Source organism: Caretta caretta, chromosome 6 (genome assembly GCF_965140235.1).
Source record: "Caretta caretta isolate rCarCar2 chromosome 6, rCarCar1.hap1, whole genome shotgun sequence".
Classification (NCBI taxonomy): Eukaryota; Metazoa; Chordata; order Testudines; family Cheloniidae; genus Caretta; species Caretta caretta.
In genome coordinates this window covers 43,888,764-43,914,266 of record NC_134211.1, presented here as the reverse complement: position 1 = coordinate 43,914,266, position 25,503 = coordinate 43,888,764, and the positions used below count along the sequence as shown (strand labels likewise).

The following is a 25,503-nucleotide window of genomic DNA, read 5'->3' as shown; positions in this document are numbered from 1 at the left end:
TAGGGTATGTCTTCACTACCAACATGTAGTCGTGGCACCAGCGCTGGGGGAGAGCTCTCCCAGCGCTGTAAAAAACCCACCCCCACGAGTGGAGTAGCTCTCAACTCTGGTGCACTTTCTACACTGCCACTTTACAGTGCTGAAACTTGCATTGCTCAGGGGGGTGTTTTTTCACCCCCCTCAGTGAGAAAGTTTCAGCACTGTAAAGTGGCAGTGTAGACAAGGCCTTAGTGTGGGAGAATACAAAATTCCACCTGACAATAGGTAAAGGCACAAGAGGCTCCACCCCTGAGAGGGTGCACTCAGAGAAACCAGAAAAGGGACAGAGGGACAGTTGCAACTGTGGCACCCCTGTTTGTAAGTACTGAATATAAATCATTCAGTAATATTGTACAGTCTGCTTTCTGTCTTAGATCCCAGTATACGGAGTCACTTCTAGAGAGATGGGAGCCTCCTGTCACTTACTGTAACTAAAATCTGAATGATCTGTCACTTTTGAGTCACAGGGTGATATTTTATGTGCAGGAAGAAAGATGGAGTGGAAAAATGTTAATAAGAAGGGGGAAGTGAAGCTTCCACTACTAAAAACCATGTAGGTCAAGATACTTTGCTTAGATTGAACAGCCAGAAGAGTCACTAATGAGGATAACAGCATTGAGCATCAGGAAAATAGACAAACTGCAAGGATTTTGAGTGGAATCATATTTTAAGTTGGCTTTTTTCTTTCTTGTTATACATTCTTGAAATATAATTCAGATATTGTGGAATGGCTGTGGTTTTTTAGCTGCACATCTGAATGAACAGATAGCAGTCAGCGAAGTGCAAGTTTCTACTATATTTTAAATGCTGTTTTATAGTACATAGTCTTGTCCAGTGGCACCAAGTATTTGTTTTTTCTAAGAGGCAAATAATGTCCAGAGAGTAAATGTAGTAGATTCCTCTTCACAGGACAGCTCATTCAATGTTTGTCTCTCTTACCAGTTCAATAGTTGTGCCAAATAGAAGATAAAATTTTAAAATAAATAATCCACCAAAAATAAAGAAAAGAAAATGATGCTCACCTTTTTTAAACTTAAATATTTATTTAAGTACAATAAAATTAGAGCTCAAAATGTCACACCTACTTAACATGTGGTTAAACACCATTTAACTACTAGATACTTACTGAATGTTTCCCAATTAAGTAGAATTTGTGATAATCATCAATAAGGAGCAGTCCTTGTCATTCAATATAATTAGGCTCAAAAAAATTCCTTGGGAGAGATCCCAATAAAATCCCACTTTAGCATGTCTTGAATAAGGCCCTGATCCTACCAACACTTATACATGTATTTGTGTTTGCACATGGGAGTAGTCCCTTTAAGAGGAGGGACAATCTAGCCATTTCTAGCTACACATGGCGGAAATGTTTTGAAATTTTGACACCTTTCGCCCCCACCCCCCCAAAATACCCCAATTCAGCGCAATTTGCCATGTTTCAATCTGTTCCTATTTGTGACACAAGGTTTTCAGTTACATCTGAGACCTCATTCCAAATTTATGGGAAATTACTTATTGAGTGACAGACACCATAAACAGTCAATCCCAAATAATATTTATATAATAGAATTTCCTGCATATTACTTGAATTACAGTCATGCATATTTCGTAATATCCAGGCAGTACATGCAATCCAAGGTCTGTCTGACTTGTATAACAAAGGTTGGAAAACTTCCCTAAAATCATTCATGGAGCAGATCTTTTAGAAAAACATTCAATCTTGATTTTAAAATGGCCAGTGATGGAGAATTCACCATGACCCCTGGTAAACTGTCCCAGTGGTTAAATACCCGCACTGTTAAAAACTTACACCTTATATCCATTCTGAATTTGTCTAGCTTCAACTTACAGGCATTGGATCATGTTATACCCTTTCCTGCTAGGTTGAAGAGTTCATTATCAAATATTTGTTCCCCAGGTAGGTACTTTTATAAACTGTAATCAAGAGACCCCTTTTCTCTTTGTTAAGGTAAACAGACTGAGTTCCTTGAGTCTATAACTCAATCCTTTAATCATTCTTCTGGCTCTTCTCTGAACCCTTATAATTGACAACTTGGCATGACTTTCAATTCTTAATCATCCCAGAAGCATTCATGTCCAACCATTAAGACATCTCTGGTCAAATTATAGCTGCACAGGGGTTAGGGGCAGGAGGGGAAGAGATCATAAAGGAGCCACTTCATGGACTGCCTGTGTGTCCTATGCAGAAGTCAGGCATAATTTGTGTGCCACCGTAACAGGATGGTAGATTCCAGGGCTCCGCAAAGGGATACAGCATGCTTTTGATGAGTCATTTTGATGTCAGGTGCATGAAATATAGAATTGGTGCATGCATAGAGATAGATTTGGGTTTTTTGCTGCGTCATACTAGCAAAAGGATTTTATTAACTCAGACATGAGGATTTAGTTATCTTTCTGAAGCAGAGAGAGCTAGGGGTTAGGATGAGGAGATCCTGCAGGAGAAACCACTGGTCTAGCCTTCCATGAGGAGGAAAGTGAAGGGGCTATATTTGGAATGTGGCTTGAATGTAGATTGCTTGTTAGAAGCTGGGTGAGCTGCTTTATAGTGATATGCAGTGTTCCGTGCTCCAGAAGGTGATGTATATATGCCCTTTGTTCCATGCCTCCCCTGTGAAAAATTTAGATTTTAGGGAACAACATTAACACATCTGAGGACATTTTGCCTGGTCTCCAAATGCATAAAATATCTCGCTTCTGAGGATCATAGAGTGTATCACTTTTATTACTTGCTGTATGGCTTTGAGAGAGAGAGAGAGAGAGAGCGCTGATGCTTTAGAACTTCAGTATAATATACAGCATGCAATAATTATAGATCTTTGTTAAACAATCAAAGGCATAGTGCAAGGAAGAGAAGACGTTGTTTGCATACCGTTTGACAGATCATAGATTCAAATAGACACAAAAATCCTGTTTCTGATCCAGAGCCAGTCTGGAGTTTTATCTATGCAACATAGATCAGACTCTAGCCCAATAGCCATCTGTCTCTTCCCCCCTCACCCCATATCTGTAGATATTTATTTAAATGCTGGCATTTTCTCTAAGGTAATTTGCAATAAATAGGATGAGTACATTGAGTTCAGTGGGAGTTTGGGAGTGGGAAGGGAATGCAGGACTCCTAAGTGGCTTTAAGTTCCTGCACTTAGAGTAAGTGTTCAAAATGCTCTCTCAGAGCATTCAATGCTATTATTTCATTTCATTTCTCCTCTATTAGGGCCTGATTCTTCAAGGTGATGAATCCTATAAGAAGATCAGTACTATGGATATTAGTGAGGGGTTGAGGGCCCTCTGTGCCTCACAGTATCATGCCCTTATAGTGGGTGTAGTTAAAACTTTTCTTTTACAGTGGGTAAGAGATCACCAATTCTAGCAGTATTCTTCACTATAATAATTATTGGGAAGAGCTGCTCAAACTGGTAATTTATTTATTTCTGGCAAAAAGAATGAAAAGCTTTTAAGCTGTGCTTATTCTCCGTAGCATTTTTGAATATAATCCACATTGAAATGGTTTTGCTCATTTTGGGTACCAGTTGTGCTCCTTTCCTTAGCCTCTCTTCACTGTCTGGGTTATGTTAATTAACAAAACTTTTTCAAAGGATTAGCTCAAAGTAGCAGCAAAATTGTACCATATGAGATGGAGTTTAACAGACAATTCTGAATTTTTTTGGAAAATAATTAATTTGGGCATTGTAAAATTACAGGGGGATAAAGAGGTGAGCTGAGATTTAATATCAGCTGCAGCTGAATGAACAATCCATTATTTCAATAAAAAGAATATTTAGTGCACGGACTTAATGTCAGTTTGTGGCAGCAGGATTGATACTACATTGGCCTATTGGTTCAATAGCCTGTGAAGTAAAATAATTTACGTGATAGACTCAGCCATTAAAGTAAATCAATCAACCCCAACTATTACTCTAAAAAATATATACCCAAGTAAATGTGTACTGCTTAGATAATAATTGCTCCCTGCAAAATGATTTTTATGATACATATTATCACTCCTTTTCAAGAATGCTATCTATACTCTGTAGATTCAGAAGGTTTTACTTGATATGAAGTAGAGTTATAGAAGAGCTAGTCATTGGAAATATCCTTGGATCAGATGATCAAGAGTTAACTAAGTTTAAATTAAATGACCAAAATCAGCTTGTCAACCATGATTTTTCATTCTAAAAGTACAGATTTGGGGAAATTAAGGGAATTAGTTAAAGTCAGCTGGAGTGAAGAGCTCAATGACTTAAATGTGGAGGAGGCTTGGAACTGCTTCAAAGCAACTACACAAAAGCTACCTGAAATTTGCATCCCAAGCAAGGAGGAAAAATGTAGAGAAAAACTGCCAACCCAGATGGATGAATAACCACCTCAAAAAAGGTAATTAGGCATAAGCAGAGAGCCTGTAGGGAATGGAAGAAAGGGTCTACCAGCAAAAAAAATTAAATCATCGAGGTTATAAAATGTAGGAGTAAAGTGAGAATTACTTAAAAGTCTATCTAAATTAGCATTTGCCAAGGAAATTAAGATAGATAATAAAAGAATAAGGAAGGATGAAGTTAGAATGAGATGCAGTGTGGATGGAAAGGAGGTTAAAGATAATCTAGATGTGGCCCAAAAACTAATGGATACTTTTGCTTCTGTTTTCAGTAAGCCAGTTGGTGGCTGCCAGGTTTGTGGAGGTGGCAGGTACAGGTGGGTGAAGACAGAGATGGAACCCAAAATTTAAATAGAATAGACTCTGCCCAGTGGAGACGTGATCTGCATTATTGTAGGTGAATTCTGCTTGGGGCAGCACAGCTGACCAGCCATTCTGGTGATCATTTGTAAAGTACTATAGATGTCATTCTAAAACCGGATTCATTCTCACAGATTGTCCATCAGTCTGTCAGTGATAGATGGAGAATGCATAGGTGCAGACTCCAAACAGCAGCAAAGGTTTGTGCCAGAACCACAATGCAAATTGCAGACCTCAGTCAAGTAGTCTGTCTGGGGAGCCCATGGAGATGGATAAAGTGTGTCACCAGCAGTCAAGATATCTCTTCAGTGATGGGCAGGTGTGCAAGGGGGGCTAAGTGGGGCATTTTGGTTAATTGATTGACCACGGTGAGGATGATGGTGTATCCATCAAACACAGGGAGCTGCTGCACTATAAAACCCATGGTGATGGCTGCCCAAGGTTTTGCTGAGGACTCGGCAGGTATTAGAGCTCCAAGGGGAACTCATGGATGGCCACTTGGTCCCACTGCATACCTCCATTGCTCACATCCTAGGCCATCAGAAGACGTGGCTAATCAGGTAAAGGATCTTGAGGTGGCTGAACTGGCTTGCTAGTGGGAAGTCCTGGCTGAGTCTCAAGACCTCACGTCGGGGGTACCCCAGTGGGATGTACAGGTGACTCTTGACAACAGAGTAAATCATGCCATATCTGATGTTGCCTTGCTTCCTACCTCATGCTCCTTGGGAGAGTGTTCTTACCCTGTTGCTGAGTGGATCAAAGACAGGAGGTATTGGGAAATACCCAGGAAATTGCAGGGCTTGAGGATGTGTGGTGGCTCTGTGCTTGAGGGGTGTTGGCTGGTAAGACACTCCCCTTTTCAGGACAAGGCATCAGCAGCCTTGTTCTGGGCTCCAGGGTGACTGGTGATGGTGACATTAAAACAGGTGAAGAACAGAGCCCGGCAGAGATGTCTTTGGTTTAGCACCTTAGACTTAGATGTACTGGCTAAGACGTCATGGGATACTTCATAAACTGGAAAGTGGCCGGGGCATTTGTGAGACCAAAAGGCATTGCCAAGTATTCATAATGGCCATATCAGATTTGAAAAAAGCTGTCTTAAATTCATCCCTGCTCTGATCCGTACTAGGTTGGCAGCTCCACACGGGCTGAGCTCAGTGAATACGTCGGCTGACCACACATGGTCCAACAACTCCAAGATGAGTGTGAGGGGCTATCAGCTTCTGATGATTATTTGATTGAGGGCCTCATAATCATGATAAATGTTGGATACCATCTTTCCTTTTGATAAAAAGAAGAGGGGCCCTGGTAGGAGATGATGATGGCCAAATAAACCCCTTTCCAGATCCTTCTGGAGATAGGAACACAGGGTGGCCAGTTCTGGTTCTGACATTACATAGATGTAGCATAGGGTATTTTGGCCTCAGGCTGTAGCTCAATCAGACAGTTATAGTCCTGATGTGATGGTAACAGGTCTGCATTTCTTCTCAAAGTTCCTGTACTTAGCAAAAAGAGCAGGAGTTGATTCTGGTGATAGTCGCACCCAGCCTTCAGCCAGAGTCCAGAGATTTCCTGGCAGTGGCCCAGTCTCTGGCCAGGATCCATTGGGCAATGTACATAGGCGGACTTGAAGGCAGAATTCAGAGCAGAAACTGAGTTTGCATTCCTACTGCAGACATCCTGGTGATAGATTGCCAGCCACGAGACACCAGTGATTATGGGGAAGTGTGGTGAATGGATTGCATGAAACCTTACAATTCCTCAGTGATTCTGGATAACAGCTTACAAAGGCACAGCCTCCTGTGTCATTGGATCCAAGGACAGGAGCAAATCATCTACAGCAGTGGTTCTCAAAGCCGGTCTGCCGCTTGTTCAGGGAAAGCCCCTGGTGGGCCGGACTGGTTTGTTTACCTGCCGCGTCCGCAGGTTCGGCCGATCGCGGCTCCCACTGGCCGCAGTTTGCCGCTCCAGGCCAATGGGGCTGCGGGAAGGGCGGCCAGCACGTCCCTTAGCCCGCGCCCCTTCCTGCAGCCCCCATTGGCCTGGAGTGGTGAACCACGGTCAGTGGGCGCCACGATCGGCCGAACCTGTGGACGCGACAGGTAAACAAACCGCCAGGGGCTTTCCCTGAACAAGCAGCGGACCGGCTTTGAGAACCACTGATCTATAGTCTTTGAGGTCAGGGGTTTCGATTTGGCTGCTCTGGGATACCCAAGGCAAGTGTGACATTGGTGTCCATGAAGTTGTTCACTGCCCTGGTGTTCACAAGCATCCGTTGTGGGGGAAACTCATTGAGGCAAACCTGGGTTGTGGAAATGAACCTGAACTTGAAGGTGTAACGAGGACTCGCCATGCCTTCAGCATGCTTCAATAAGTGGATGAATGGCTCATGGCCCACCCAAACTGGCTCCCTTTTCCGTGTCTGGGCTCAGTCATTTCACAAATTTTGCTGGGCTGGGGCCCATGATGGGCAGCCAAAAAGTGCAAGACCATGTTCCCCACAATAGAAACAAAAACTGTGGTTGCAACAGCATTCTCTTTCCTTAGAGTGATATGGCAGTGGGCTACATTGGGTTGCATGGACACTGGGATGTGGACTGTTACCAAGGAATATTGGCAGGGATGTGGCACGAACCCCTTCCTTTTTTTGCATCGCTCAAGCAGTTTGCCACTGAGTACAGCGAGATCAGTAAAGGCATCCAAGCGGGCCAGGGTTCCCACATAAGCTAGTATGTCTTTGACTTCCTTGTATAATCCCCATTGAAACTGGTAGAACTGGGCCACCTTGTTTCACCTGGTGTCAGAAATGATTTGTCTTAGGTGGGTGACATAGGTGACCAACCCCTGCTCCTGTTGGAGTTTGTGCTCTGGTTGCTCTGGCTGAGCGAGTGCAGTATAGGTAATTGAAAATGACAAAAAAACAAACAAAAAAACCACTGAAGGAAGATAGAATCATAGAGCCATAGAAGATTAGGGTTGGAAGAGACCTCAGGAGGTCATCTAGTCCAACCCCCTTCTCAAAGCAGGACCAACACCAACTAAATCATCCCAGCCAGGGCTTTGTCAAGCCGGGCCATAAAAACCTCTATGGGTGGAGAGTCCACCATCTCCCCAGGTAACCCATTCCAGTGCTTCACCACCCTCCTAGTGAAATAGTGTTTCCTAATATCCAACCTAGACCCGCCATTCCCACTGCAACTTGAGACCATTTTTCTGTCTTCTGCCACCACTGAGAGCAGCCTATCTCCATCCTTTTTGGAACTCTCCTTCAGATAGTTGAAGGCTGCTATCAAATCCTCCCTCACTCTTCTCTTCTGCAGACTAAATAAGCCCAGTTCCCCCAGCCTCTGCTCATAAATCATGTGCCCCAGCCTCCTAATAATTTTCATTGCCCTCCACTGGAGTCTCTCCAATTTGTCCACATCCTTTCTGTAGTGGGGGGGCCCAAAACTGGATGCAGTACTCCAGATGTCGCCTCACCAGTACCAAATAGAGGGAAATAATCACTTCTCTCGATCTCCTGGTAATGCTCCTACTAATGCAGTCCAATATTCCATTAGCCTTTTTGACAACAAGGGCACACTGTTGACTCGTATCCAGCTTCTCGTCCACTATAGTCCCCAGATCCTTTTCTGCAGAACTGTCACTTAGCCAGTTGGTCCCCAGCCTGTAGCTGTGCATGGGATTCTTCTGTCCCAAGTGCAGGTCTCTGCACTTGTCCTTGTTGAACCTCATCAGATTTATTTTAGCCCAATCCTCCAATTTGTCTAGATATCTTTGGACCCTGTCCCTACCCTCCAGTGTATCTACCTCTCCCCACCCAGCTTAGTGTCATCTGTGAACCTGATGAGGGTGCAATCCATCCCATCATCCAGATCATTAATGAAGATGTTGAACAAAACCGGCCCCAGGACAGACCCTTTGGACACTCTGCTTGATAGTGGCTGCCAACTGGGTGTCTCAGTTCATCAGTACTGGCTTCCTTGTTCTAACAGGGATGTGGTTCAGTCTAACACTTCTTCTGTTAAGAGGCTAATTACAAATCCTACCTTAGCTTGATCAATGGGATAGGACATGGAGCAGTGGAGGAACTGCAAATAACATTGATTAAGAAACCCCCTGAATTGTTAGTCTCTGCTGAAGTGTACATGGGCGTGAACTGTCAGCCCCATATTTGGGGAGGTGGGTGTCTGTCATGGCACGCCACATGTCAAGAGTACAATATTCTCACCTTAGAGCCAGGTAGTCTGCTCCGTCAGAGACTGGTTCGTGGCAGCATACTGTGCCAGTTGAGTCCACTGTGCAGTGTTTTTGTCATGTGTCTGAGTAATCTGCATCTGCAGGGTCTGGTTCTCTGACAAGGGCTGCAACACTTGTGTTGTCAATGTGGGGAGTTCCTCCTGGGTTTGATCAACCCATTAAGGCATTTGTGGTGCCCTTTGAGACATGCCAGGAAGGGTCCTGGGGTGGGACTTAAGTGGCTTGAGGTCAGACTTACAGGCCAGTTCAATACCAGAGGTCAGAACCTGTGCCAGGGTTCTGGGTCCAGAATGAGGGTCAGAATCCAAATCAGAGCCAAAATCGATGCTGGGACTTTGGAAGCAGAGAAGCAGTATTGGTTATGGTAGCTTGCTGAGGATCCCTGTTGATACCTGGATACTTCCTTCTACACCCTGTAGACTTATACAGTGTCAACTGGAGCCTCCAGCATGGCTGCCAATCAGGTGTTGTGGACCGGACTTCTCATAGTGTACATGAATTGCAGGTCGCAAGGAGTAGCTGGGTTACTGCTGTGGCCAACCGGCAGTTTGGAGGTGTCAGTTGCCTGGTCACTCTGCTGATCTGGGTTTGTGTCCTGCCGATCCTTACAACATGATATTTTTAGTCCAGTAGCAAGGATTGTTCATAAATCTATCTATCTGAGGGTAGTACAATCTGACTGGAAAATAGCTAATATCATATCTATAATTAGGACAGGGAACAAAAGTGATCTAGGCAATTGTAGACATGTAAGTCTGACCTCAGTAGTATGCAAGGCTTTAGAACAAACTGGGAAGGAAAGAATAATTAAATGTATGGAGGAAAAGGGGGTGTAATGCAACATGGGATTACCACGGGTAGATCATGCCCGATTAAACTGATTTCCTTCTTTGGGAAAATAACTGATTTTTTTAGATAAGGGAAATCTAGTGCACTTGGACTTCAGTAAAGCATTTGACGCAATGCCTCATGAAGAAGTATTAGTTAAATTGGAGAAGATGGGGATCAGTACACGAACTGTAAGGCAAATGAGGAATTCTCTAAGGTAAAGAAGGCATCTGATTGTGCTGAAAGGTGAATTATCAGACCAGAGGGTGTTGCTAGTGGAGTTCATCAAGGATGTGTCTTGGGACTAACCTTATTGAATATTTCTATTAATGATCTTGGCACAAGGAGTAGGAGTACACTGATGAAATTTGATGATGAAATGAGTTGGGAGGCATTGTCAATACAGAGGAGGATTGGAACATCATACAGGATGACTTTGAAGACTGGAGTAATAGAAATAGATTGAAGTTCAATAGTACGAAGTGAAGGTCAGACGCTCAGGGTCGAATAATAAGAATTTCTGCTACAAGCTGAGGGCCCATCCGTTAGAAGCGAGAGAGAAGGAAAGAGACCTGGGTTTGTGGGTCAGTCACAGATGACTATGAGCCACCAATGTAATATAGCTGTGAAAAATCCTAGGATGCATCAGGGAAAGCATTTCTAATAAAGATAGAGAAGTATTAATGCCATTGTACACGGCACTGGTGAGACCTCATTTGGAATACTGTGTGCAATTCTGGTCACTCATATTCAAGAAAGATTCATTTAAACAGGTGCAGAGAACAAGTATAGGATGATCAGGGGAATGGAGGGCCTCTCTTAAGAGAGGAGACTGGGTGAGATTGGCTTGTTTAGTCTAGCATAAAGAAGGCTTACAGGGGATATGATTGCTTTCTATTAATGCATTAGGGATGTGTGATGGGATATTCAAACCCACACTGGGTCTGAAGTTGTTAAAGGGCAATACTGAGCCAAGGTAGCCCTGCCCCTCCAGATCTGCCACACATGCTGCCTGGAGGAGCTTAGAAGCCCAGGCAAAGGATGGTGGACAGGCTGCAGGAGAGAGAAATCCTCCAGGAAGCCAGACAGAAGACTGGTCCTGACAGAGGACCACAGAGCTGGTAAGAGAGAGCTGGGCAAACTTACAAGTGCAATTGTATGAAAGAGTTACATGTGATGGTAGGTGGTGGAGATCATCAGCTGGAGGTTCACTTCCAGTTTCCATCTTATGTCCCTAAAAGCTCACGCTTTGGGGGTTTCACTTGCAGGGGTCAGGAAGGGATTTTTCCGTGCCCCGCTCCAGTGTATTCTGGGTTGTTTTGTTTTAATCTCCTTCTCTGATGGCCTGGTTTGAGATGAGACTGGATGGGGAAGGCCAGGGCTCTGAAGTGACACTGAGCATTCTTTCTTTCTTTCTCTCACATGCTTGGCTCATTGGTTCTTGCTCACATGCTGAGGTTCTAACCGGTTGCCATATGTGAGGCCAGGAAGGAATTTTTTCTCAGATAAGATTGGCACTGATCTTGAGAGGGTTTTTTTGCCTTCTTCTGCAGCACATGGGTGCAGGTCACTTGCCAGGATAGCTGGGTATATCTCACTCAATCATTTCCCTGCCAGTGCAGGAAACTTTGGCACTAGTGCACCTCAGTACCTCCTGTTCTCTTCTTATGACACATAATAGTTTAGTCTCCTGTGGGCTGTAATACTTTGGTCTGATTTAAGTTGCGGGGTTTAGTGTGTGGGTGTTGAGTGGTATTGGTGGCCTGTGATATAAAGGAGGTTAGATTGGTGGTCCCTTCTGGCCTGACACGCTGTGACTTTAAAGTCATTATAATCTATTGGATTCATTACCTCCCAGGTCAGGATTGTGAATGGCTGGCATCAGTGAGGACAGACACAAAAAGTAGATTTTTGACCAAATGGTCACAACTTTATTGTAACAACAAACACCTGAAGACTTCCTCACTTGGCATCAGAGAAGATGCGGGGAGGCAACAACCAGCTAAACTCATCATCATGTTTATAGGAACAGCAAGAATATCTAGAGTTAATGCTAACAGAGGATTGGAAGCAAATCTTCTGATACCCAAATCTTGAGCAGCTTAACTGTTCAAAGTCTAAACAGTCTAGGTAAACCCAGAGCCCTTTGCAAGCTTCTATACAAGTTACCCCTGAGCTTCATAGCTTGATCTCAGGTATTTCTTTAGATCCAACTCCAGTTCAGGGTGAGAGTTGATTCCTAATTCACAAGTAATTCATTAAATCACTTTCACAGCCACTCTGGAGACCCAAGCCACCCCCACGTTCTGCAGCCAACGCACACCTCCACAATGCTACTAGCCTTGAGTTTAGCTGCTGTATTCCATCAACAAATCTGGCAACCTCCTCTCAATCCATGATAGTATGCTTATATTGAAAATTAGAGCTGGAAGGGAAAAAATTGGGTGGGGGAGGGAATAGTACCTACTATATCTGAGAGGTGTACATCATTGGGATACATAGTCCAGAGCAGACATCAGTATTGTCTTTGTCTGATCCTCCCCTGCAACATGTATGGAGGTGCTCATTGTCCACATAATGTCCTTCTGTGCCCAACCCACCACCATTGCAAGTGCTTCTCCAAATTCATCCCTCAGGCAGTTTAGCACTTCCAGTTCGGGTGTGATTCCCAGTTCAAGGAGACAAACCTGCAGCAGCTCTAATCAAGCTAACATGCTCAATATACAGTGGCAGTTGGATGGGTTACCCACCCTGAGTATGTATCTAGGGTCCCGCATGAGTATATACTCAAGGCTGCTAGCCTGTCTCACGCTACATTCTATTTTTAGCATGAAAACTTGATGAGAGCTAGCACCGGTATGTCTCCCTGTGCTGGGACTCCTGCCCCCTAGCTTGAAATATAGACATACCGCTGGATCATGCTAACATGGCTGCCAACAATAGCCAATAAATGTCAGCCAAATCTCCTTTTGGCCACATGAGCAATTCAGGCCTCTTTTTTCATGACCAAATGGCAGACACCCGGATGGGTGATAACATGAAGGCGTGGAACTTGGGTTCTTTTGCTGAAGCTGCTCCTTGTTCTTCATCATCATCATCATATTGATATTAATATTGACATTAATATTGATATTTATTTCTGTTATGTTAGTGCCTAGGAGCCTCAGTCATGGACCAGGGCATTATTGTGCTAGGAACTATACAAACACAGAACAGAAAGAGCCCATGAGCCCCAAAAGGTTTATAGTCATAAATCAAGAGCATTAACTTATACCCAACAGCTGAACCATAACAGTCATACCTGGTTTTAAGAGCCCCCAAACTGCAATCATTGCCAGTGTAATGAGTCACTGTCTACTTTTGAGCTGATGCACAATGTTGTGTCTCAGAATCCACGTCAAGAGAGAGGGGCTCATCAGTCCTGTCCCATTGTGACTACATAACAAACCATAAGTGTTTAGATATGAACAAGTGCCTTTTCTTCACTTCAGCAGGAGAGTGGAGGGCCATGACTCTGACTGTCATGACTTTTGTTAGTTTGTCAGACATTTAAAACTATATATTTAATATAACTTTTTGTTTTTAATTCTGTACATGACATTCAGTTAATTTTCCGTTGTTCAACCACCTTCAGCATAGTCAAAGTCTACCAAATAATAAAATAGAAAAATATCACACACAAAAACTTTAGCAGGGTGGGAAGTAGGTAAGTCAAACATCTGCACTGTGGTATCTCTGGGGAAAAATAGCAATATATTTTAGCAATTGGTTGTTTGAGTAAACATTTACAAAGGCCTAAAATGTGATGTCCTTTGACTGATGAGTTAGAACCTTGCAGATCTATTTATATGCAAAAAATGTACAATGCCTCATTACAGTTTCAGATGGAAGAGACAGCCATCTGGTCCAATGTGCTTTCCTCCCTTCTCCTTCATAAAAATTGAAAATAACTACAAAGCTATTTATATTTGCAAATAAAACAATAAAACAAAAACAAAACCCCACAACTCTTTAGTTACATAGTATGTGCTATTACATTATAGGTGGCACAGCCATAGGAAGCTAGGGACTCTTAACTCCTTAAACGTTCAGTTCCCTACTAGAAATTTCTTTTTCTTCAGGGAAAATTCTATTGAATTATTCTGTGTTCCAGGGGCGGGAAATCACTCCCTGCTGTTAATTCAGGAAACTCAGGTAGACTGTTGTAAATTTAAGCCAGTGGAATGACTGCACACACAAAACATTTGTCTAAATTACCAAGGTCTCTTCCTTGAGAAAACTCCTCCAGTGTGGGGTCTAGCCTGGGCCCCTGGATTTGGACTGTACAATGTCTCAAAAACAGCCATTCCTATAGCCCTTCCTTTGAGTGCCATACAAAAGAGGAGGAAGAAGCAGAGATGGAGTTAACTCCATGTTTACCAGGGAGTAGGCCCTGAAGCCTGTCACAGTATGTATGCATGGCTGTTTGTGCCTGTGTTATGTATAGTCTAATTTCCAGTTTAGCGGAGAGAGTCTGAATGGTTAGGAATACAAGACTAGCCAAGGAACAAAAACTATACGAACGCTTCAATGTTTTACAAAAAGTGCTCTAAGTTGGGCTTTCTAAATTCTTCAGAACACATGGGGACTTTTCCTACTGCCACTGAAGTGAATGACTAAACTCTCATTGACATAAACAGGGCAGGATTGAGCCCAGTTCCCACATAAAAAGCCACATTTTCTCAGTAAAAAATATCCCTTGGGGCTTGGTCATCTGACAAGTAATTTTAACTTTAATCTGCAAAGTTAAACACTTTCCTCGCTCTCAGGCCTAGCATGCAAAATGACTGGGGAAATGATTGTATTGTAAATTATATCAACTACTTTTTTTTTTTTATTCCAACAGGCCCAACAGCTCACAGACCTGGAGCAAAAGTTAGCAATTGCAAAAGACAAGCTGGAAAAAGCCGCCCTTGACAAAGTAAGAATTTATCTGGGTGCTATAAACGTGTTTAGCTCTATTCGCTATGGACACTTCATCTGACAAGTAATTTTAACTTTAATCTGCAAAGTTAAACACTTTCCTCGCTCTCAGGCCTAGCATGCAAAATGACTGGGGAAATGATTGTATTGTAAATTGTATTGTATTGTAAATTGTATTGTATTGTAAAGCTGTAACTTGACAAAGAAATACAAATTAAGGCATCAGTTCTGCAAAGACTTACACATGCACTTAATGTACTCTGAACAGTCCCGCTGAAGTTAATGGAACGAATCAGTGCATAAAATTAAACTCAAATGTAGGGTTTTCAAGATTGGGATCAATAAGATTAAAAGTAAACTGAGAAACTTGTATCAAGCCGAATTCTAAGGTTACCTTGCAACAAAGAGATGTTGATACTTGATCAACTTTTGGGCTAGATTTTAGCGTTTAGCCACAGTCCCAAGCATGATGTAGTGCGGATGTATATAACCCCATGGGAATTATTGAGCCAAGTCCATTCCTCACCTCCTGGAAGTGTAGAGGAAATGTACAAACTAAGCTATCTCTTGAGATTGCATGGCATTCTTCCCTCAGGGCACCCAGGTAGCTGTGCAGGCCAGTTATTGGTTGTGAAGTGTTGCACAATGGATTTGCGTCCCTCAGATGCTTTTGGGGTGTGTGGAGGAACAGTCATTGATCTCCTACTGCTTTCCTATTGGATGATTTTTATTTACTTACTCTGGCAAGCCTACACAATCACTGCACTGAGTTACAGATTTTTCCCCACCATAAGGAAACAGGAAAACTATTCCGTTTTTTCCTATTTTTTCTTTCCTTTTAATCTTCTGTCCATCTCTTGTTTCTGTGATTATCCTCTTTCTGATATGAATAGTGCTTTTGCATCACACCCTTGGGTAGTTTTCATACTGGTGTTTTTTCTCTTGAATAAAACCCAAGTTGTGCTTTCCTGGGTACCAGACAGGTCCGTTTATGGGATTTATCTCTAGATTCTAATTCGATGGAAGCAAGGTGGGACTGATAATTCAGTTCTATTCTTCTCTAATAGATTACACATCATAGTTATCAGGATATAAAAAAATGGGGAAAAAATCTCAGGACGTTTGTTATTGGTTATTTGGCTTAGCAGTGCTAAAGGCATGCTGAATTGCACTAGATATAAGCAGCTAAATTACTTTAGATGCACCTGTAATGTAATGTGGCCCGTTCTTTCTCTCTCTATTTTACATGTTACTGTATGTTTGGAACTATCGATATAATGTACTTATCTGGCCCCCATTATCATAGTATCTGAGCACCTCATAATCTTTAGTGTATTTGTCCTCACAACACTCCTTTGAGGAAGGGAAGTGCTATTAACCCTATTTTACATGGAGGGAACTGAGGCACAGAGAGGCTAAGTGACTTGCCCGAGTTCACACAAGGAAGCCTTTGGGAGAGCAGGGAACTGAACCAAGGTCTCCCAAATCCCAGGCTAGAGCCCTACCCATTGGGAAATCCTTCCTCTCTTTGCTTACAGCACATCAGTTGGACAGTTTCATTAGTTTATAAGAGAGTGGTCTGCATCCTTTCAATAAGACTGTTATACCATAACTCTTTTGGAGTATTGTGCCACTCATTCAGGATACTCAGTATTTCTATCCAAATGGGATATTTAACTTTCTTTCTTTCTTTATTAAAAAAATATCACTCAGGATCCAAGAATTGTGAATGGTAAAATGAGCTGCTCTTCTCTCAATATGTAGGAGGCACTCCCTATAATTATACCGTAACTCCCGGTATAATTATAGGAAGTGCCTCCTAAATATTTTGAGAACAGCAGCTCATTTTACTGTTCACAATTCTTGGATCCTGAGTGTTTTTGTTTTCATCTGGACCATGGTAATTTTAAAATTTCCCAATCCAAACCAAATTATGGATATATTATTAACTATGTGACAGCATAATTGCATCTGAGAGAGAGGATCTTTCTGTCACAATAAATACACTTCTGCAGAAATACTGAGTATCCTGAACGAGTGACACAAAACTACATACCCACATATGTGTGTGTGTGTTTATAAAACATACAAATGAACGTCTCTTTCTCTCCAGCAATCCTAAAAACAAAGGCTGTTACAACCCTGATGTTTGGTACACCTTAGTTCCTTTTAATATAAGTAGTCTTTAAAAAATTCTCTAGAATAAGATATCCTGGTAAAGTTGTATGAGAATAGAGGAGAGTTTACTATGACTTTCCCAGTCTGTTTAATGTGCTGTGTACATACTGTAACCCACCCGGCAGTTATGTAAAGGGTGAATTAAATTGCTTTAATTTCCTGCTTTAATAAGAAAAAGATTCCTGCAGCTGTTGCCAAGTGTTTGATTCAGAGCAGAAAGAAAACAAGCTACACTGTTCACTATAGCCTATCTTTAAGAGCTGATGACTTCTCATTTTCCCAGGAGTCACAGCTGAAAGCTCTGAAGGAGACTGTACAACTTTGCCTGTCTTCCGTTCTGCACAATCAACCGCCCGCTACGAATATAATCTCTTCAAAACCAACTGAGAAGCTGACATCACAAGTTACAAATGGCTCAAAATTTCCATTTCAAGTGACAAACACCAAGGTATAATTTCCCCCTATTTATTTTTTTAAAAAACAGTTTTGATCGTTTGTCCTGTAAGACCATCGAAGTGGAACTAACAAGGATTTTAAATTCATTGAAAGATTAGGATGAATTTGAAGATAATTCTAAGCCTATTTCTGATGTCACTAATGTTACTTTTAAAAAGTTGGAAAACAGCTACTTTTCTTGCTGGTGAACAAAATTCTGTCTCTGCTGTTAAATGGAGGAAGGTGGGTTTGTGAATACAATAATTGATTACATTAATTCATATTGGTTTTATAATTAATTGCCAGGCACTGAAAATTGTGTTTGATGATGTACAGGACTAAATGGCAAGAAAATTTGTGCCCACCATGTCTTCCATATATATGATAGACTTAGAAACACAAGATGCAGTGGGAGGCCCAAAGGAAGGGAATCTCTCTTTGTTTTTCTCGGTTTGCTGATTGATTACATTTGAGGGCCATGCAGAAGAGGTGGCTCTTTACGAGTGATCCCAAGGAAAGCACGCTGGGTTTCGGAGAATGTGCGAGGCATATGGGTGCTGCATGGAAGAAAAAATGAGACAATATGATCTAGTGGACTTGAGCTTGGATCTAGAGCTGGGAAAACATGGGTTCGAACCCTGTCTTTGATATTGATTCTCTTCCAGTGCCTGTGTTTTCTGCAGGGTTCAATCTCATATGTCTACTCTCAGGCAACTTATGAGCACACCTATCAGATCAGGTCAGCAGGAAAGATAAGTGGGGAAATATCTAATTTGAGGGTCTTGTCAGGGTGTAGGTCTGAATTGGCACTTGGCTCCGAGATTTAGGCAGCTGCTTACATGCCCAATAGGCACCTAGCAGACTTTGTTGGTGAAAACTTAGGTGCCTAGGTATTAGGTATTTACAGAGTTAGGCAGCAGCTATGTGTGTGTATGGGGAGGTGAATATCTAAATTTTAGATTTAGTAGTTAGGCACCTAAATCCCTTTGTGGATCTAGCCCCTAATCTCTGCAGAGTGTAAGGATTTTACTATGATCAATAATAACAGTGAACAACAATTATCTTAATTTATGTTTATAGAGTCATATTTTGCCCTCATATTGAATTGTGCAAATCTAGGAAAAACTATTGGTTTCAATAGAGTTATTTGAGATTTACAAAGAAATAACTGAGAATACATAGAGTGTATTCATTCCAAAGGATCATAACATACTTTCCTAAACTGTATATAGGAATTACTTCACCCACTGTAAAATGCAGCCATCTGTAAAGTGGGATATGGCAGCTGTATACGTGCATAATCAGTTCAGAATTTTAAACAAGGATTTGGTGAATCTTTGTGTCCAATTAAAGCTGCAGAGTAATTTCAGTAGGCTGAATATAATTATCCAATTAGGAATTTGATGAGGACATGGAGTCTCTAATAATTATTCATGCATAAAGTGCTATGGAGTTTTTAATGAGCATGCATGGTCACAACCTTCTCATGCAAAAGAACAGTTCAATATCTTCATTAATGATCTGGAGGATGGCGTGGACTGCACCCTCAGCAAGTTTGCAGATGCCACTAAACTGGGAGGAGTGGTAGATATGCTGGAGGGTAGCGATAGGATACAGAGGATCTAGACAAATTAGAGGATTGGGCCAAAAGAAATCTGATGAGGTTCAGCAAGGACAAGTGCAGAGTCCTGCACTTAGGATGGAAGAATCCAGTGCACCGCTACAGACTAGGGACTGAATGGGTAGGCAGCAGTTCTGCAGAAAAGCACCTAGGGGTTACAGTGAATGAGAAGCTGGACATGATTTAGCAGTGTGCCCTTGTGGCCAAGAAGGCTAACAGCATTTTGGGCTGTATAAATAGGGGCATTGCCAGCAGATCGAGGGACGTGATCATTCCCCTCTATTCAACATTGGTGAAGCCTCATCTGGAGTTCTGTGTCCAGTTTTGGGCCCCACACTGCAAGAAGGATGTGGAAAAATTGGAAAGCGTCCAGCAGAGGGCAACAAAAATTATTAGGGGGCTGGAGCACATAACTTATGAGGAGAGGCTGAGGGAGCTGGGATTGTTTAGCCTGCAGAAGAGAAGAATGAGGGGGGATTTGATAGCTGCTTTCAACTACCTGAAAGGGGGTTCCAAAGAGGATGGATCTAGACTGTTCTCAGTGTTGGCAGATGACCGAACGAGGAGTAATGGCCTCAAATTGCAGTGGGGGAGGTTTAGGTTGGATGTTAGGAAAAACTTTTTCACTAGGAGGGTGGTGAAGCACTGGAATGGGTTACCTAAGAAGGTGGTGGAATCTCCTTCCTAAGAGGTTTTTAAGGTCAGGCTTGACAAAGCTCTGGCTGGGATGATTTAGTTGGGGATTGGACTGGATGACCTCCTGAGGTCTCTTCCAACCCTGATATTTTATGAACAGCATCTCCGGGAACAAACACTATGCCTTTTAATAACACCATAGGGGATTACTGTTTCAGTGCTACTTTAGAAGAAAGAGAACCCCTTACTCTGCTTCCTGCAGTATCCTGAGATTTTCTTGGCGGTCATAAAGACCAAGCCCCACCGTGTTTAGTTTGTGAGAACTTAGGAGAACCCCTTCCTGAAATCCTATGTCTGCAGGATTCTTTCTTTTTATTATACCAGTAAAAGTTTTATATATCTGCTTTGCTTCACCAATTGCTGTTCTGCCATCATGCAAGAACAATAATGCTTAGTAATAAGGTCAAAAGACCACCATTCATCTGGCTAATTTACGTGTAGTGTCATAGACTTCAGACTGATACTGTCCAGCTCTCATTTACAGACGTGACTGCAGTGCAGATTTTGAGGGGAGTGGAAATAAAAGCAGTGTAAAATGGAGTGAAGGGTTTTTTTTAAGTTCTGGGTTCTGAAAAAAAACTAATGTATATCTGATTTTCTCTGTATTGTTGCAAATGTTGTATTTGTTGCATATTGCTATTTATAAAACTTCGTTATGTCAGTATTTCCATGGTAATACTGTCTACAAACATGAACAGGTAGGCTTCTGTACATCTGTCCACAGGAGTATGTTTGAATAAGAAAAGCAATATTGCCTCTTCCTTAGTCATTGTTCACATTTCTCTGCATTTGGCACATGCTGGGAAAATGTCTGGGAAAATAATGGTTCTCAGTCCTGTTGTTCTACCCATTGACAAGCCATTATTATAAATCTGTGCATTATCTATGATTATAAAATCACTGAAATCTGCTACTGTGAAATAAGTTGTCAAAGAATCATAGCCTGGGCCAGAATTATACTCTCTGTACCTGAATTATATTATGGAAGACTTTTCATAATTCCATCCATTGCTATGTATGTAGTCCTTGACTTTGTCTTCCTATTACAAGCTAACTAGCCCAAGATATACATGTGTACGTTTTTCCTTTCCTTCACACTCTCATGCACATTTTCATACTGTAGACTAATTGTGTGTGTGTGTGTGTGTGTAAATTTTTTAATATAAAGATAGGGACCTTCAGTGGAAAAATGTTCATGAATCCTGTCACTTTTGATAAGTGTCAGCTTAACCTTCAGGGGAAAATGTGACACTTTGCCTGGTAAATACCTTAACTTCAAAGGATTACTCATCCAGCTTTAAAAATTGCTTTTTAAAAATGTCAAATGTATATACCACGTACAAATTAAAATTTATATTGTGTGGTCTGTACCACACAGGGACAATAGTCACTGGAATTGGTGTTAGTTCCTGTTAGAGAGCATGAATGAGTAGATTGTACACTTGTATCCATGGCTGACTGTTACAATATTATAGGGTGGTTTTGGCACCTCACCTCCTAGTGTTTTGAGAATCAACTTATCACAGGCAAAAAGGTGGGGAAGGAGGAGGATGTGGCAAGAAGATTGCTTTTCTTGCCACTAGCCAACAGGAAGAATTGAATATCTTAATTTTTATCCACAGATTTGGTCTGTGTGGAGGTTGTTGATATGAGAAAATTTATCTCGATAAAAATTACAAACTGTGGTGTTGGCTAGCTCAGGAGCTTGGAGTATTGGTCAGTAAAGAAATTCTCACATTTAGGTCATGGAAATTATTCAAATCCAGTGATTGAAAACATTACAATATGAATTCCATTTGGTGTCATATGTTAAATGAGTTGGTGATCTTGAATCCAATTTTTAATGGACAAGACAGAGTTCAAATACCAGAAATTACCCTACCAGTAATTCACATCCTTACTGTCAGTCTAAGAGAGGATAAAAATTAAATAGTCATGGATGGACTTTTCTTCCCAATTACTGAACTGGACACTCAATCAGAGTTGGAGATATGTAGGCAGGACAGCGTGCAGAAGCTTGCACTGCCATTTCTGCCTCTTACTTCTTCCTGGGATAACAAGAGGGCAGGAATATCAATCCAGAATTTCTATTGCCAGGGCTGCTATTGCCATATTTCCTCCAGCTCTAAAATTCATATACTTTTAAAAAAAGCAACAAAAAAGAGATACAATTGGGAGAAAAAGAAGAAACACTGGTTGATTAAATTTATTTTTCTTCATAAAGGACAACTGGAAGAAAACACATTGTCTCAGCTAAATCAATATATTTTCTGATCAAAGAGGCTTCGACTGTAAATAACACTTCCACTACTAATGTATGTAAGTGGTCAGAGCATCTACCACTACAAATAAACAACCTAAGGAACAGTCCGTGGGTGCAAGAGAGCCTCATCTAGAGATCCTGTCACTAAGCCTGAGCTGTGAGAGTTCTCAAATTCTGAAACAGAGCTCTGCTTTCCTATAGCAATTCTTAGCTGATGTTTGGTCTCTAAGGGGCTATAGCTAGCTGTCATAAGTCATGGTGTCCCCTACAGCATCCAAGACAAGCTTAAAGCAAAAAGCAAAGAAAGTCTGTACCTCCAGGGCCAGAGTCATGGAGGAGACATCTGCAAGATGTACCCCAAAATTGATATTTCAAGGAGTAAGATATGTATCAGTTGACTAGCTGATGCTATGGTGTCTTTTCCCAAATGTACTGCCTGGCAAAGAAAGTCCTTAAGCCCTGGTGGATGTCCTGTGATCTGAGGACTTGCAGCAATTTAGGGATTTGAAATCCCTGAGAGTTTCATGCCCAGAGGAGCAAACACTAACCCTTCCAACGCTACAGGACAACTTGGAGGAAACGCCACACAGGGATACTAAGTACCAAGCCTCAGTTTAGAAAAACCCAGATTTGGCTAGCATGTGGCTCATTTTTCTCTAGTAATATACAGTATTACCAACACGGGTACTATTATCACAAGCATTACAATTTTGTCAGGAATTTTGCTTCAACTGCTGCAGTTTCCCCTTTCGGCCACTAGAGAAGCTCTAGTTTCTGCCTCGGATGGGAAGGCATAGGCTTGGGGGAGCGGAGGCAATGGGCACCTGCCAGGGAACAGGGGGACCCTGAGTAACGATGAGAAAGAGCTGGGGACCACATGCACAGAGCAGATGGGGCCTGCATTTATTGTGTGCATATCTGTTATGCATTTAAAGTTGAATTTTCTACCTGTAATTGTCACAGGCTCATTGAGTGTGGGCAGGGAGATTAATAAACTAGAAGACTGACCAAAAAACATAGTTTGGCTAAAAATCATATCTATTTTTAAGAGTAATCTCTTGATTTTGGAGATTCTGATTCCTGAAGTTTGAACTCTTGCAGTTGGCAACACCACACCTATTGCATCTCGAAGGCAGCATAAGCAGTTTTTTAGGCTCCGGCTCGTCCTTTTTTTCAAGGAGATTAGGTGGGACCATGTCTGTGTCAGTAAAAACACCAAGGAGAATGTGACTGTTGAGTCATATTTTGTAATAATTTCAAAGATCTTCCCAACACAACAGTTATTTCCAGTATCCTGCTACAGTTATTTAAGCAAATACAGTAATGTATCATTTCAACTATATCCCCTTGTGGAAGGTCAAGAAAAAATCCAAAATCAGAACAAATGATTTTTAAAATTATTTGTGTTTGCTAAAATTGGAACTAAGGCTGCTCACATCATTTATCATAATATCCCAATTTAAATGCAGGTTTTGACCTTTTTTGCACAAGGCAGTCGCACGTTCTTCTATGAAGAACAATAAAACAATACAAATTTAATTATGGGATTATTTTTATCCTAATAAGAGAGAGTAGTGATATAATGAAAACTTTTCTAATGTGTATAATTTTTTTTTCTCAGGATGACCTCTGTTACCATAACATGTTGGAAAACCTCATTTTTGAAAATTACTTTTCTTAGCAACAGCTTGAAATGTATTGCCTATGACATTATGGCATTGAGCACCAACACATTTCTTGTTTGTAATAATCCCGATACTTAGACTGAATGATGTGTGTCATTCAGCAAGTAACATTCTTTTGAAATGAAACAGATTTCAACAACAAGGGACATACCATGCTACTTTTAGTTCATTTGCTTTTAACAAAGGGCTTTTGAAATGAATCTGACAGTTCGGTACACAAAATGTGACTTTGTCTTTATCCCAGATGGACACCATGAACCACCCATTTCTTCTCCAGACTGTGTCCATGACTGAATTCTTTCCCAGTTTTTCCTTCTGCCTAGCTGACTGCTTCTTCATTATTGCTGTCTGTGAATCATCCACCCCAACTCTGTTGGTGTTTCCCTTGGCCAAGTCCTCTTTTTTTCTCTGTATTCACCCCCAGGATGACCTCATCCATGCTTTTTCTCTCTCATCCCACCTGCTGATTGCTGCAGACCTTCTTTTCCCCAAAACTTACATCTCCCTCTGGATCTCCTGTTCCTCCTTCAAACTTAACAAAGCTAAATCTGAATATATAATTTTTCTTCCTCTACAGTTGCCCTGTCCGTCTAGTGTGTCTGACTCTCACCATTTCCCTTTTTAATTTATCCAGCATGTTGAAATTATATAATTATTGTTATTTAAATATTTTTATTATGGTGGCACCTAGAGGCCCCAGTCAGTGGTCAGGGCCCCCACTGGTCTAGGAACTGTGCAAATACATAATGAAGACAGTCCCTGCCCAAAGGAACTTACAATCTAATCAACTTTCTTTCACCATATCCAACACCTCTTCCTCACCCACTCCCACCACAGCCAGAATCACTTCTTTGTAATGGCTCCCTGCGTCTCTGTGTATCAAATTTGAACTCACCACCTTCACTTTCAAGGTACTGCACAGCTCTGTGCTCCATTTACTTTCACACTTTGTCCTTTGTCCTGATCTCTCAGTCATGTTGTTCACCATTTCTTTTAGTAAATGGTTAAATCCAGAGGTAGTGTCTTCTTATTCTACAAAGCACCAGGCAAACTAATGGCACTATATAAATATTTAATAATCTTTCATTTAAGGACTTCAGGACTGGTCTTTACTCAGGCAAGACTCCCCGGTGTTTCACTGGTAGTTTTGCCTGCATAAAGATTTCAGGATCGGGTGCATAAATACTTTTAACCTGGAGACTAAAAACTCCATCTTCCAGTCCTTTTTTTCTCCACATCATTCACCGTATGTTTCTGCACTAACCCAAGAAAAAATTAAGACCCCAGATACAGGCTGCTTTGGTTTGGCTCCATCGATGATTTCTACCTAAAAGGCCAAGTGTTGCTCTCAGAGGCGCATGTGCAACCTCCTTGCATTACTTGGACTGGTATCTCCAAGTAATTCAAGAACAAAATTTGACCTAAAGTCGCTTGAAAAATCCTCTACTACTCCTGCAGAAGGAGTTCAAGAATTAATGTGATTGTTTCAGGAGAGGATAAGGGGAGGGGTCATTTAGATTTGTAACAGGTTCAGTTTCTGTGCGTTTTTTTCTGTGTTCTGAAGAAAGAATTCCTCTGTAAGTGTTGTGGAAATGAGGACAGAAAAAAAGAGCATCACTGCGATTTAATTTGCTCTAGCAAAGGATGATTGCTAATGTATTTATAAATACTACTATCAAAACTTGGTGTTTTATGTAGAAATCATCATCATCCCCTACTGCACATTAGCCCGGTGTGCTGTGAGAGCTTTTTTTTTGTCTTTCTTGAGAATGATTTGGAAGCTCAT

The 25,503-nt window shown here is 41.6% G+C and overlaps 1 protein-coding gene across 5 annotated transcripts in view; it reads left to right on the top strand.

The window, feature by feature from the left end:
• The window catches only part of LUZP2 (leucine zipper protein 2), a 339,015-nt gene that overhangs the window by 248,899 nt on the left and 64,613 nt on the right, over positions 1–25,503 (top strand). For all 5 annotated transcript variants that reach the window (XM_048853684.2, XM_048853683.2, XM_048853679.2 and 2 more), the window contains 2 exons: positions 14,763–14,837; positions 17,301–17,465. In XM_048853684.2, the coding sequence (XP_048709641.1) occupies positions 14,763–14,837; positions 17,301–17,465 (240 nt within the window). The remainder of the gene's footprint in view (positions 1–14,762; positions 14,838–17,300; positions 17,466–25,503) is intronic.